We start from the raw sequence: 14602 nt of genomic DNA on the forward strand, positions 1-14602 counted from the left end.
CGTGAATACTTACCTAACCTAACAGGAAAAATTTGCAAGACTGACCAGCTTTAGATCAGATTTTAAGTTCATAGTAGTTTTCGCAAGGATTTTAGCTTCGATGATGGTGACCGAAATTCGCATTCACTTTCGAGTATCCACTCTAAAAATCTACAAGTGTTCCTGTGTCATTAAAACGGCAGTATTCGGTGAAATGAGCAATCAGCAGCTCGCCGGATACCCGCTTAGAAACATTTTTTAAATGAAAGCACATAACTCACAGAACAAAAGCAAAAGAAAAACCTGATAATCCTCGATATTACTATAGAAACCGAATCAGATCCGATATCGAAACGATACTTTAATGAAGCCTAACAGAACGCACGATGGCAGTACAAAAACTTGGAATATACGACAACTCTTAGAAAAGATTGTAGTTTCCACAGAATCACAATTTCCTCGTTTGATACCAATATCTACCGGTCTAATTTCCTCGTGTGATACCAATATCTACTGCCAAGATCAATCTACTGCGAAGAGAAAAGTAAAACATAGCAAGACATCTGTCTAGTGAACTTGAAGGCAAACGCTCGGAGAGAACCATACCTGACCACAAAAATAAAAGCATTCTCCGCGTACCTAGAAAGAACAGGCGGCGCAAATAGTGCAAAGCACGTCCAACGGCATGACATCGTCAATCAGCTGACGCTAAAATGAAGACGACCCCTGCGTCACGTAATCTCGTCGGGAAGAAATGACTACTGTGTTAGTGAAGGTTTCGCATTAGTTGTAACTTTCGTGCAATTTAAAATCCAGTATTACTAATAACTAGAATGAGACCCTCAGTTTTCTAAAAAAAAACCTGTTTTCTAGTTCTAGTTCAGATTCTTGATTTGTATTGGTTTCTAGTGGTGTGGATGATAGTTTTAATATGGTGGGCCAAGTTTTCAATTCACTTGCGGGTATTCGCAATGAGAAAACCCATAATTGTCCTTCTTCGAACACAATTCTACTGTGCTAACAACTTTATCTCCTTCAAAAAAAAACAATAACAGAACTATAACTACTAATTATTAACAAATTCGAATAGACTACAGAGATTACGGAACAAAACAAAACGAAACCATTGATATAGTTATAAAATAGGTGATCTTCGAAGATCAAAAGCAATAATAAGGAAAAAAAAGACATACTGCTACGGAAGATGGATCGATCTGCTACGGAAAATGGCTTGTACTGCTACAGAAAATGAAAAGATCTGCTGCGGAAAATGAGGGGCGCTGCTACGGAAAATGGAACGGTCTGCTACGGAAAATGGAGTGCTCAAAGACAAGATGACGAAAACTTCTGATTTTGTTAGGAAACTAGAACAGTCCAATATCCAAGATAGGATTTTGCACAATATTACCAGATCAGTGCAATGAGGAGAGGCTACTCTGTTATTAAGCGACATTCGTTCAAAACCGATGGTGAATATGGGCATTTGTCCAGTGGCTTCCGCTCCAACTCCACCGCGGATGTGAACAATGCCTGTCCGAAATGTGGCACTTTCTACACAAATAAATACCATTCAGCAAAGAAAGGAGCAATTGATGGTGTCTTGTAACCATCAGTTTTACCACTTCGTGACCAGATGTATAAGCTGTCTTACATTTCGACAAAGCATTACAAGTATAGAACAATGAAAAGAATGCACAGCATACCACGTATTTGATCGTTCAAAAAAATTTAGAAGAAAAATCGAGAGAAAAAAAAATTGGTACAACACGTTAATTCATAGATATTCTCATTGGAACGGATAATTAGCCCCTTAGCACGGACAGCGTCTCATTCAATGCTTGCAACCATGCGTGAAGAAGCTCTTCAGAATCCGCAGATAGGAGCACACTGAAAATTATGACTGTTATGCGTAACGTTTTTTTGGTTGAAATTTGAGCTTGTCCATTTACGAAGATGTAATGCGTAGGTCAGTCGGCGACAGAAAAGAAAAATTCGTGGTTTCCATGTCGCCTATAGTTGTACTATAGGCGACATGGAAACCACGAATTTTTGAAACCCCCTCAAAATGTATGTCAGAAACATTACGCATACTACTGAAGTGATAATACCAGGAGATAGCAACATATTAATTTGGAATTGCATATGTACATTAGAGAACCCTGTACATTCAATAATGTCAAGTACAAATTTTCGCATCATTCACATAAGAATGACTTTATGGAAAGTGATGTAGGGAATACTAAAACTCTTAACTACAGCAGCCAAGTGGCTCATAGAATTACATTATAAACGCAAGGTTCAAGAAAGAACTTGTTTTTTTTCCTCAATCTTACAATACGAGCCACTAGTCTTCAAAAAAAAAATAACAATATAAACAATAAAACAAAGAAGAACAAAAAACAATGGGCTAGCGTACCGCTTTTTCTCCATTAGCGATGGTGTGGTGCATACCAGCATATCAATACTGAAGGAATTCTCACGTGGACACTGCTCAGGTGTACATCTCACAACCAAATCGTTAGTACACTTACTGAGATCCATAAACGCCACTGGCCGCTGAAATACAACCGGATTGCTATTGTAAGTGTTACCTGGGGCGTCACCGAAATTTTTGTCACACTATGATCAGAGTTCTGGGTTCCCGCTACTTCATTCTCTACTTCAGTGAATAGGAATAGGTGCGCTTACACAGATAGGCACTGCATCTAATCCACACAAAGCACAAAAACGAAGAATCCAGAGATTCTGAAGCAACTCAAATATCTGTCGCAAGGAGAGTAGATTTGTTGTCATAGAAGGAGTTACTGCGCAGTAATCAGGTCCTTCGAGGCAGTTACCGCGTGCCCATACATCCTATAGCCGGAGTCGGTGCTGCGACCCCCTTCACTTTTGGACGGTTGGCAAAAGGACCCTCTTCACTTTCGGACGGTTGGCGAAGGGATCCTCATCACTTGACATGCACCCCATGAGCTGGAACCCTTTCACCTGAGGAGGGTTCGGCTCCTCCCTATCGCACCTATGCACGTGCCTTAAATGTAGCCATCTAGCCTAAGGTGTCGCCAGTGCTTATGAAAGTACATGGGAGAAATAACGTGTTTTACAAGGATAGAATATCAGAATTGTTTGAAATGAGCGACTATTGCTCACGCATGTTTCTGCTCATCTGCACAGCGTCAACGCATTTCTTGACTACCTGCGCCAAAAACGACTTGGAAAGATAAACGTCCGGGACTCATTTGATGTCTATAGTACCATAATACGGAAAATGTCTATGCTGAGCATGGGAACAGCGCTTAAATGAGAAGACTGATGCTCCCTAGTCTGAATTGGTTAGTTTGCAAGTATCAAAAATAAGATATCCCAAAACACCGCCTGAAACATCAAAACTAGGAGTCAGGGGCTCTGGCTTTCCAAACGGGGGAACGGTAAAGAGAGTCCCGGCGAATGCTTCCTGAGACATTACGTGTCCAGTGTATACACGCCATGATAACACGCCTCGACGAGGAAACGCTGCGGTCGTTCATGGAGACGCATAAAACTGTCTTAGATGCTCTTCTGACCATAGAGACGTGAATATCTATACAGTTATAAGGAAATTACCGAATAAATTAAACAACAATGTAGTTAAGAGTACACATTATTTTGTCTGGTGTTCTAATAAGAGGATCGAAAGCGAGTTTTGTCCAGAGTCGAGTGTCTAGAGTGTCTCTTTTGCGCGAATGATCTTAGCCAATGATTGATAAAGTGTGATATCAATCTTCGCCTTCGTATTTTATTCAGCCTAGATCCATCTTCCTCCTTGCACAATTATGTAGTTCCAACAAACACGTAGCTTGAAATTTCTTATCCAAAAAAGACCTATATATACATGGATGGATGAAATAGTGTTCTACCTTTTCATTAGATTCGTCGTCCGGATAGCGCCAGAAGTAAACCATTCCACGGCGAAGAACAGCCCAATAACGCTCCCACGATCCCATACCACTGACAGTTTGATACATAGTCTAAATTCGGTATTTTTTAAACTCCTTTAAGATCTTATTAATAATTTATTCCTCATACCAGCCAAAATTCTAGCACCTTCGTATGGTGCAATCATTGTCCTATCATTTAAAGGCAACATACCGCGAATCTGAGGTGGTGGGGATTTCAGGTGGAGTATTTGTACACCGGATAGTAGATTATGGAGAGAGGTGTGATTCCGTCCATTTCTTCCTTATTGCCGTAAAAAACGGCTCGTAAGATGCACGCGTGCACAGGACTGGCGCGCTCCAATCGAACTCGTTGTAGAAAATAGTGCGCCGGAACGCTCGAAGCCGTGTCTTCCGGGCCGTTTTCTACGGCAATTAGGAAGAAATGGACGAAATCACACCCCTCTCCGTAATCTACTATCCCGTGTACAAATACTCCACCGGAAATCCCTACCACTCCAGATTCCTGGGGTTATGCCTTTAGTGAAAGGCGTATCATATATGACATCTAGGCGTTCAGTTGCAAACATTGCAGAAAATAAGTTTCAGCGGTAATATTCGTTATTTCTACGTAGGCGTAAGCACATTGTTACTCGATTTATTCTAAATATGCAACAAACCCTTAGCCTTTTTCGTTTTTGTTGCATTAATTCCCTAATACTGCCACTACAGAGAATTAAATGTAGAAATCCTTAAACACTGCGAAAGAATAAGACGATTTCCGTGAAAATACATTTAAAAAAAATACTGGAGAGTAAGCCTAGGAAGAGGATAAAAAAATCCTACTAATTCTACAGCTTTAAATGACAAAGTTATACAAAACTATTACAAGGCAATAGTATTCACTTGAATACTATTGCCTGGTACTATTACTACAAAAACTATGAATGCTGAAAGATGTATACTATCAAAGGCTAACGTATTTTTTCGAATTCATTAAAACATGGTACCTCTAAAAGAACAAAGAACGTCACACGGCGATTAATATGAATATGCTTGACGTAAATCTAATCTGATTATCCGTGCAGATAAAAAAAAGAACCTACAAGGAATCCTCTGTTGTCTACTTCAATGGCTGGTGGGAGCGTAGTGCAACGTGCGAACACCTCGATGGTCCCCTCTAGAGGGTACTCAGCCTCATCCAAATAGAATTTGTTCATTCCAACCGTATCTCTGTTTAGTATTATGTATCCACATCTTATGAACTCCGATCCACCAGACTCTTGATAGGAAGCACGATTTGAGCGGTGTGCCACTGGAACGTTCGCAGATATTGAATTTCCAAAAACGAGACTGACGTCTTTACAGCTATTAATGAAAGGAAAGGAAAGGAATATGGCATAAGAAGAAAATTGCTAATTACATGCTGGGCTTAGCAGATTTTTGCACTTGTTTGCGATGTTACTGGCACACGACTGCTCCACATTCTTGACTGAGGGCAATTTCTAAGTATTTAGGATTTATCGTTAGAGAATAAATCCATATGCGATTCACACATAGTATTCCTTTCAAAAACTAACCATTGCATAGACCTCGAGCAGCACATTGAAATCAACGGGTAAGTTTGAGAACTGAACATTTTCGGCAAACGTCAGTTGGCGAATGCGGTTTTGGTTGTGTGCAAGCAATGATACTGGTCCAGTCGCCTCTACCTCCGCACCACATTTTAGCAGAATCAGGAGCGCATAAGAAGACTCTGAACCATAAAACTGAGCAGGGTATGGTGTCGTGCTGTCATCTTCAAACCAACGCCAACCTTGTTCGTACTGTCGCTGACAGAAGCTTCTATTCAAGTATATGCAAATATTCGAAATTGTCATCGTGCCACGTAGCTCCTTGCTGACGGGTGGTGGCGGGTTGCGCACAGCCGCCAGGGCTGAGATTCGACTTACCTCGCACCGAAGAAGGTCAAGGCGTTCACGTGCCAAAAGTAAAGTGCGCTGAGCAGATAGCTAAAGAGTCAATTCTAGTCGATTATTTAAGTTCTGAGAGTGCTTTCCATTATCACTAAAAGGTTTTATTTCTCTACCTCTTGCATAGACTTCTGCTTCTTACGTGCTAGTGCTAAAACTTTCAATGTCATCTCGATCTGCTCCTCTTGGACACGAATTTGATGATTGAGCTTCTGAAAAACCTTCGATTAGGGACAAATATCATTAAGTTGCATTTACAGGTGGCACAGTACTTGGAGATTTCATGAGCTGATAGCAAATGGAAAAAGCGCAAAATAATATTGAAAATGTCTCTTGGATCAGAAAGAATCACTGAAACTGCTGGATCTTGTTTCATAGGAGGCAATTCTTTTGAAGAGATTCACTTATCCCTCCACTTCATTTTTTGGCTCGACAACCTCCCAGCAACAGATTCTTACCGTCATCTGACGCTTGTACTCTTCATGAGCATCACGAGGATGACTACCGGTTGTAATAGCGCTGATGAAAGAATCATCGAAATTCGGCACTCCTTGTGTTCCTTAAAAAAACACAAAACTCTGTCACTTGACTATTTTGAAAGAGAGCCTACCTTGGGAGAATCCAGTGCCTGCCGGTGATTCTACAGGAGTAGATGTGGCTAACGCCGATGGGTGCTGGGTAGTATTGCGAGAGAAATTGCTGTACGTATTTACCTGAACAAAGCAGGCTATTCCAATATCTTATTCTATGCATTCCTACGTCACTGTCAACCACTACCTTTTCTCCAATAGTTCCCTCCCGGGACTTATAAGTGCTGACACCTACACCAGGCGTAGGAGCTATCAATGGCGAGAATTTCGGAGGAGCATCCGAAGGAACATATCCGAAGCGGTGAGCGCGCTGCATGTCTCGATAACCACTCACCTAAATTATCACCAAACGAGGCAGATGCAGTTGAAACCTATTAGTTACGGGAAAAATAGTACAGAGTATTTAAGCGGCTGAATAGTGCGTTGTGATGAAACTGTTTCAACGCGGTGCAACGGAGCTGCCGGTAGTGGAGGATGCAAAGGAAGTTCTGAGAGTTCTACGCCTTCTCCACGTATTGTTCCATATCCATCGGGTCTGATCATAGCTGAAGTACTTTCTGAAGCCGTTCCACGCCCCAATGTACTAAGTCCATCATGTTCCTGCAACTATGACTGCTCATAAATCCATTTGAATGACTTTGAATTAGTTTGGTGGTTTCAGAGAATTCATGATTCAAGAAGCTCTGAACCCCACCATCCAGCCAGTAGACGAGTAGCACAACCGATTTACCTCAACAAATTGGAACATCCGATCAATTTCACCGTTCACTTTCTCCTCCTCAGTATTCGTAGGACGAGATTGGCGGTTCACCGAAATCGAGGAAGGCTCGGTATAGAAATCCTAAGAGAACAATATAGTTTTTTTTTTAGCTTTGAATGTAATATAGCAGCAGTAATTCCCTCACCTGCCCACCAAACTGGGGGCGGTTATGAGTGGCACTTACGCGATGTACACGAGCATAAATAGGCTCTCCATCGGGCTGATCCTGGAAAGTTATATTAACAAACAGCATATCATTAACAAACTATATGGATTTGCAGAGGTTAGTAAGAAAACCAGAAAAAAGCATACTGTGTCGCGGGGCTGCTTTTCGCCATAGCTACGCCTATGTTGCACATAGTAGCCATGCTGGCTGATATTCGGATGTATCACAGACATTCTGAAAATGGAACGTAACAACATGGATTTTCTTGGAGCTGACCAGAAATAAACTGTTTGCTGCAAAACAAAAAACCTCTGAGGTGGTAGAGTGGGTCTGGCGATCATTGGTTTTGCGTAGACATGCTCAGACGGCGCTTGATGCGATGGATCAAGAGCTTGCGACTTTCGATGACCTTCTGTGCATACATCATTGACGTTTCCAATAGAATCACTACAAGAAAAAAATGTTCAGGTAATAAAGAGTCACCACACATGAACTAGTTTACCTCTCTGTTCGTTTTCTTTCGAACACAGCTGAATTTTCCGGCGAATTGATAGAAGGAACACGGCCAAACGCATTCGCTAGATCACCTGTAGTAACTTTCATGCTTATGTTTCCCTTCAAACGAAAACGTCAACAACCTTTGGTTTTTGGTTTTCCAGAAAGTTACACAAATCTACCGAACAGACAAAGTAAGATGTATTTGATCTGCGTCGAAGATATATACTAAATACATCGCTCGTGAATACGTAGGATCTCATGTTTTAAATAACTCAAAATCCACCCCAAACACTAAAAGTTCAACTCATGTAAAATGGTCGTAAAATAGAACAAAATAGAAGAGTAGTAAAGTAGAAAATGGAATAAAATATAACTATGTGTAAAATAAAAATCTTGCAGTCCAGCAAGAGTACAGCTGCATTCCAGGATACCTGTCTTCTGAAAACCGAAAAAATTCACGATGCTTCAGCATGAACATCTGTTGAAATCCTGTCTACCGAGATGCGTATCGATTTACTGTCAAAGTTCACTGCTTTTCGCTAATAATCAAGTATTGCGCAAAGGCAGTGTGATGTCTCAGGACAGTTTCTCGAAAAGCCGCCAACCTGCCTCTACTCTGCGAACTTCATCACGCGCTTACAGTAATGATCACAATGCAAAATGATTTCTCTTTGCAGGATGTGTAAGTAGAAGTATCCAGAATTGGAGCAGGAGTACAGAGGGACGGATTTGCCAGCACCACACCACTCATGATATAAACATCCAGTATCCAGTAAGTGTCCCTAAGTCAGCCCAAGTTATGGTCACTAAGGGGAATGCAGCATCAGCGGGGTTAAATGCTCTTCACGTGCTTCCACTATTCATAAAGGATAAACGATAGAGTGTCTGGCGTTAATCAACCCGCTTGGGATGCGCCAACGTTCACTTCAATTCAGAATCGTTGAGGTTTACGGACGTGTAACTAACCTATACAATGACTTCCAGGGAGTAGCCAATGTGTCAAGTCAGTGTTTTAATCCTCCCAGACAAGTCTGGTAGCAATTTATCCCCGGAGGGATGAAAGGCTTGGTGGGCACTAGGGCGGATTCGAACCTCCGATCGATTGTGCGGACATCGGAACCTCTTAACGACTGTTTTACACCCGCCCTTCCACCATTCATAAGGCTGGATATCGTTAGGTTCAACCAATGCTTAAATTAGTCTACTATGTAAACCTATAATGTTGATTAATCGTTCGTACAAGGTGTTTTTCCAGGTATGGTTAAGTATATGATTATTCTGCCTCATTTATACAATGCTTAAACAACGGACGTAAACCTACTATAGTGTTCAAAACAAACATATATAATATAGGTAGGTTTTTGAACAGCGAGGAAAAAGCGAATCATAGCATGTCATTATGAGAGGTAGCCAGTGACGCTGGTAGTAGCGTAGAAGTGGATCGCTATTACGTGCACAGGTAGCCAGACAGCCCCTTGACTACTACATTACCACTGAACGAGGTGCTGTCTTAATTACAATAACGTCCTCGACTGATAACGCAAACAACATTGAATAATTGGAAATAGAGCAAAGCGATCTGGTGAATTACAACAATCGCTACTGCCAGAACTTCATTTCAATTTAATGACCTGCAACATGCCGCAGATTGTCTACAAGCTCTGAGGTCTACACGAGAAACTTCAGGCGAACACTGCCTGTTATGTTTGATGTGAATTTTGAATAACTCAACACACCGACAAGACACTTTTCATAGGAATTATAGTCTTCCGTTTCTTTCAAGTGGTAAAAACAAACCTTCCCCACCATTTCCAAGTGGTGTTGACGTTCTTCGCAAATCAATCCGACTATCTGTTGATGCATTCTCGTCAGTGTGAGGTTGCAACATACCAGGCTCCAAGCTTAGAAGGAAAATTTCAAGAAAAAAAAAACACATCCACTTCTGTTTACAACACGAAACAAACACTATATCAGGATTCCAAAATCTTCACGAGAGTTTTCTTCTAACTTTCACAAACAATTTTCTTCTTCTATATTGTTAAAACCAACATAAACTTACCCAGTGCAATGCATTCTCGACCATCCCTTTCCATAAATTTGTGTTGCCAGCTCTGGTCCATCACCACCACTGTTCCTATCCGTAGGTTGCTGACCGCAACTGAACGTGCGGAGATCATCCACGCCATCATTCATGGTAGACTTCAGGGATATCGGCAGTTCTTTCACGTGATTTCCTAAAACCATGAGTATCCTCAAAACAGTCACAAGCATATCTTATTATGTTAAACAACTTACGGACCTCTGTTCTGTTCCTCCTCTTCCCGAGCGAATACATCATGGGGTCTCGGCATGGAACGTGTTCGCACGAACTTGGAACGTTGTTTTGGAGCAGGTAAGGATTTCCCTCTCAGAACCGCTGATTCCCGCTCAGCTTGTTTCGTCAACTTGTCGAAAAGCCTTGCAAGATCCCGGATACGGCCACGTGGTACGTGGCGACTGAAAAAAAAGCTTTTCCGCAATGAAGCATGTGAAAACCAGCCTCACGCTACTGAACTGAGAAAGCTGTACGAGATGTACCTACCGTACGGTACTGCCAGTACCGCTGATTTTACTCTCGTTCGAACGAGCATCTGGCTCCCTATACTCTCTGCGTGTGTCAATATCAGGAACTTGCCATTTATATGGTGAAGTAGGTTCTACAGTAATAGGACAAGCGACAATGAAGTTGAGCAGGGTTCTACAGGAAAACGATAGTGCAGCCTACCTGACCTGTCAGAGCTGTGGACTCTTCTATGCCAACGAGAGGATGTGGGGCTGTACAACGACAAGGTGTTAGGCTATAACATTGCCCACCAATACAAAAAGGGAGCAACTGTAAAAATTTCCAACTTTTAGCTTACATTATTCAAGGAAATGCGCGTTGGAGGAGCACATAAGGATGCGTCATTCGTTGTTACAGTGTTTCTTGTGGTCAAACCACTTGTAGACAAACGCTCGGTGTCGCAAGGGACAGAACGATTACTTTCAAAACCAAATACACGTACGCTCTTTGGAGTAGAAGGAGAACGGGATTCAGCGAGTACCTAAATGACCAAACCATGACTGTTTAAATGGATATTGAGTAGTCACCACGAAAGAAACTGAAACGACACCCTTCCTTACTGTCCAAAATGTTACTTTAAAAAAAATCTAAATCAATGTCTAGAAGGTGAAGGTTACCAAAGACGTTAAACATAAATGTGAATTTCCTTTCACTCGACAACGCTACTTCGGTTTCAGAACCTCATCCGCTTGTTCTAAACAAGTTCAATTAGTGAATTGATCAGAGTTACAAAATTTCAGATTCTGGAAGAAATCTACTGTGGTGCATCAATGCCACACTAAAAAAACATTTCTTTCAGAGTACGCAACGAACGAAAGCGCAGAACTTCTGATATAGGAGGGAAAAGTGAGGGACAAGGTCAGTTTTAATCAAAACACGCATTTTATAGCGCTGAAGAGGAAAATGAATTCTGTGTTTGTACCTAGCAATAAAAGTTACTCTGAAATGCAAAGTTTGAGCGAAAGAGTTGGAAAAAAGAAGAATTTTCAGGCAAGCAAAAGAAGTGAGACGTAAAAAGAAACTTACTTTCTGCCTTAGTTCTTCTGCTGTTTTTTTGTGTATCACATTAGATGAAGTGCTTGGTACACTAGCACGTCTTGAGATAACTTCGTGAAGATACTGTGGTGGATTTTCGACGGTATCGTGATTCACATGAGAACTTTCTCGGGCGAGCCCTTTCGTAAATGTCTCTGAAGTGGGGCGTTTTCCATCGACGATTCGTTCTCTCATCTGTACTGCAGCATAGCTCTGAGGTGGTTTTGCGATGTCGCGGTACTCAATGCGGTCGATAATAACTTCGTTTTCTTCAAAGACCTGATCGGATGTCTCATTACATGTTTTCTGCTGTTGCTGTGAATAGTTTGTGTCTTTAGGTCGAAACTGCTCTTCCGACTGGTTCCAAGTACCTCTGAGCACTTCGTTGAAGTTTTCGTCGAGCTATAATAGATAGGAACAACAATTTAAAAAATCTGCACTCACAAACCCAACCAACCACAACCTTGCCCTCCTCCCATTGACTCCTTGTGCTACTTCTCCATTCCTGGTGTGTTCTTGTCTCGTATTGATGATGTTGATTATCGATGAAAGAGCGTCTTGTTTCTGACCTACGTTCTGATGCCTATAAAAACGGTAATCGTTGCCAATTTTGAGAGAAGTTACGTACAAAGGAGATGTCACGTAACAGATGTAACATCCTCGTTGACAAAAAGGGAGTGCCTAACAGGAACATCTTCGCGATAAAACTTTTTTAGGGAGCGAAATAGTACGCCCACATTGAAAACTTGGAGACTGCGTAAAGACAGGAATAGTCGATTAAATTAAGAGGATAGCTTGTTAAGCTGCGTTAAGCATTCTGCAAGATTGATCAAAGCTTCACAGCAGACTACTACTGGAACGTCTCACATCTTTCCATACGAGAGCTACAAGACTAGCCACTCAGTAAATGTGATCAAACAATGTGTTAATGCGGCTTAATCTTGGGTTTGCTTAGTTGCACAAGTGCAAGGGTGTAGGATTCCAGTTTTTATCAGGAAATCCGCGTGAAAGGAATCATTAGATTCGTGAAAGGAATTTAGGTATATAGAGGTCTAGTATGCAGTTTACACAACTTTGAATCATTTTTAGAAATCAGAAGAGTTCATGCCGAAATATGGGTAAAAAATGTGGTTATTTGAATAAACTTTGAGGGACAGAAATAAACAGCCAGAGCCTCTATCAGCTAAATCCATTCATACACTGCACAGTAATCGACATGAGAACCACTTTAGTCTTTTTTAAGAACACCGCCTCACTAAGCGGTCCTCGCAACACCGGTTAAAAAACGGGAAATAAACGGACAAAGGAAAGCAAAACTGAGTCCTGCAAGTCTGTAGAGTGCAACTCAACCAATTCTATGATTTTCAGAGTTACTAAGAAGTTATTTTGCTGTGGCGTTTGTGAGTACTATCTTTGGAGATTTAGAGAGTTCACATCAACAGGCTAGTTTTGCTTAGTCGCGACAGAACTACAGACGGTACGAAAGGCGCTATTACAAACTTGTATAGGTAGCCAAATGGACAGGTCCCAAAACTAACTTGTAATAAATAAAGGAACTGTCCTTCTGCGCAGTTTCATTCTAGCAGTCAAAATAGCAAACTATTTAAGACAAACATTTGTGTCTAACATCTAATGTAAGTTTATTGCAGTCTGCGACAATAAATTCCTTAAAGATATATTAAGTAATTTTCAAATTTGCTCTCAGTCTCATCCGCTGTGTGAGAAGAGGTGGAGAAATAAATTAGCATATCACCATGGATTAGTGAAGAAAATACTTAAACCATAGGCATACGTAGTCGGGTCAAAACGACACGAAGCAGGGCGCATTTGGGTACGCGCTCGAAACGGCGCGGTGAAGGCAGCAGTTGGAATCGAGGTGGAACAACCGCAAACTGCAGCGATGAGTGCTGCCAGCAAGAGTTCGAGTACGCTCTCAATCGCTACGTTCTATCGCACCGCCTCGAGAGAAGCCGCGTACGCAATTCCACCGTGCTTCAGGTCGTTTTGATAGTACTATAGTTCTGACCTCTGTCATTGGTCGATACAAATCATCCCTTCTTTCTGTTATTTCACCATGGTTGAGTTTAGAAGTAGTTTCTGATGTTTGTCTATTCTCTTGCCGGTTTTGCTCAGGTTGCATCTGACGTTGTTGAAGCATCGAGTTGAGCACTGATGCTGCTGGATGCTGAAGAAGAAACGTACCCAATAAACGAAGAATCACATCTTACTCTAAATCCGACTTGCCCCTCTTTTCTCGAAAGAATTATCCACAGGACGGTCGTAATTCGAGTTTACATAAACCGACTGCTTCATTGATTGCCCTGCACGATCTTTTTTGATGATCTCATCACCTCTTTCGGGGAACTCTGAATAACTGATCATAACTTCAACAAGAGATAGTCCGAGAAATCAGTTAAGAAGCGAAACTTAACGCTACGTGAATGGGATCAAAGAGTTGAGCTCGCGCAATCACAAACCTTGTTCGAAAAACATTCCTTGTCGAAGTCGAATAGTCTCGCCAGTTTGGATTGCAACCTCAGCACGTTCGGGCTGAAAGCATATCACTAACCTCTACTCACTATCCAATAAAAGAACAAGTTGCTTGGGAAAACGGATACTTCGCAAACAGTATCCGACCAAACTATTGAAAAAATGGGCACTCTGTGACATATATAGGTAAGACGAATATGTTGCCAGTGAATATGTTCAACCGGGTGGGCTCAACGTATCAGCGGCAATATTTAGCTTCTATCTGCTTGACACACAATCCCATCTCTTCCTGCCACGTCTCATTCGAAGACGCTCACCCGGTTGAAGAAATCTGGCATCAAGTATATGTAGTTTGCACACCTAATTCAAATTTAGACCAGTAATCAAAAATTCCCAAACAAATGTCTCGAGTACGTGTCGAAAAAAGTCAACGAAGGTGCTCTTGATGAGACTTTTAGTCAAATATCGCACTGAATGTGTACTATGCGATAAAATAAGTGACAATGAAACCGTCTCAGGAGCTCGTATAAATATGACGAATAAGCATATAGCAGCACTATGTATTCTCGGTAAATACAGGAGAATGTAAACTCAGACA

General features: G+C 41.5%; 1 protein-coding gene across 7 annotated transcripts in view; it reads right to left on the reverse strand.

Annotated features, from left to right (window-relative positions):
* Positions 1 to 1781: 1781 nt before the first annotated feature.
* Positions 1782 to 14602, reverse strand: part of RB195_015688 (uncharacterized protein) — a gene marked incomplete at both ends in the record, with an annotated part of 40771 nt that continues 27950 nt past the window's right edge. For 4 of the 7 annotated variants that reach the window (XM_064206520.1, XM_064206517.1, XM_064206518.1 and 1 more), the window contains 29 exons: positions 1782 to 1866; positions 2396 to 2535; positions 3873 to 3983; positions 4997 to 5205; positions 5314 to 5395; positions 5471 to 5646; positions 5707 to 5902; positions 5980 to 6075; positions 6322 to 6422; positions 6474 to 6576; positions 6641 to 6787; positions 6850 to 7053; positions 7184 to 7294; positions 7359 to 7439; positions 7526 to 7613; positions 7689 to 7826; positions 7882 to 7966; positions 9675 to 9778; positions 9937 to 10111; positions 10177 to 10373; positions 10459 to 10573; positions 10642 to 10714; positions 10778 to 10960; positions 11506 to 11727; positions 11794 to 11916; positions 11978 to 12097; positions 13541 to 13699; positions 13759 to 13880; positions 13992 to 14064. In XM_064206520.1, the coding sequence (XP_064062396.1) occupies positions 1782 to 1866; positions 2396 to 2535; positions 3873 to 3983; positions 4997 to 5205; positions 5314 to 5395; positions 5471 to 5646; positions 5707 to 5902; positions 5980 to 6075; positions 6322 to 6422; positions 6474 to 6576; positions 6641 to 6787; positions 6850 to 7053; positions 7184 to 7294; positions 7359 to 7439; positions 7526 to 7613; positions 7689 to 7826; positions 7882 to 7966; positions 9675 to 9778; positions 9937 to 10111; positions 10177 to 10373; positions 10459 to 10573; positions 10642 to 10714; positions 10778 to 10960; positions 11506 to 11727; positions 11794 to 11916; positions 11978 to 12097; positions 13541 to 13699; positions 13759 to 13880; positions 13992 to 14064 (3819 nt within the window). Of the gene's footprint in view, positions 1867 to 2395; positions 2536 to 3872; positions 3984 to 4996; positions 5206 to 5313; positions 5396 to 5470; positions 5647 to 5706; positions 5903 to 5979; positions 6076 to 6321; positions 6423 to 6473; positions 6577 to 6640; positions 6788 to 6849; positions 7054 to 7183; positions 7295 to 7358; positions 7440 to 7525; positions 7614 to 7688; positions 7827 to 7881; positions 7967 to 9674; positions 9779 to 9936; positions 10112 to 10176; positions 10374 to 10458; positions 10574 to 10641; positions 10715 to 10777; positions 10961 to 11505; positions 11917 to 11977; positions 12098 to 13540; positions 13700 to 13758; positions 13881 to 13991; positions 14065 to 14602 lie in introns of all 7 variants that reach the window. The other 3 variants (XM_064206519.1, XM_064206516.1, XM_064206514.1) reach the window with 3 other exon arrangements.

The sequence above is a fragment of the Necator americanus genome, chromosome V (assembly GCF_031761385.1).
Source record: "Necator americanus strain Aroian chromosome V, whole genome shotgun sequence".
NCBI classification, from domain to species: domain Eukaryota; kingdom Metazoa; phylum Nematoda; class Chromadorea; order Rhabditida; family Ancylostomatidae; genus Necator; species Necator americanus.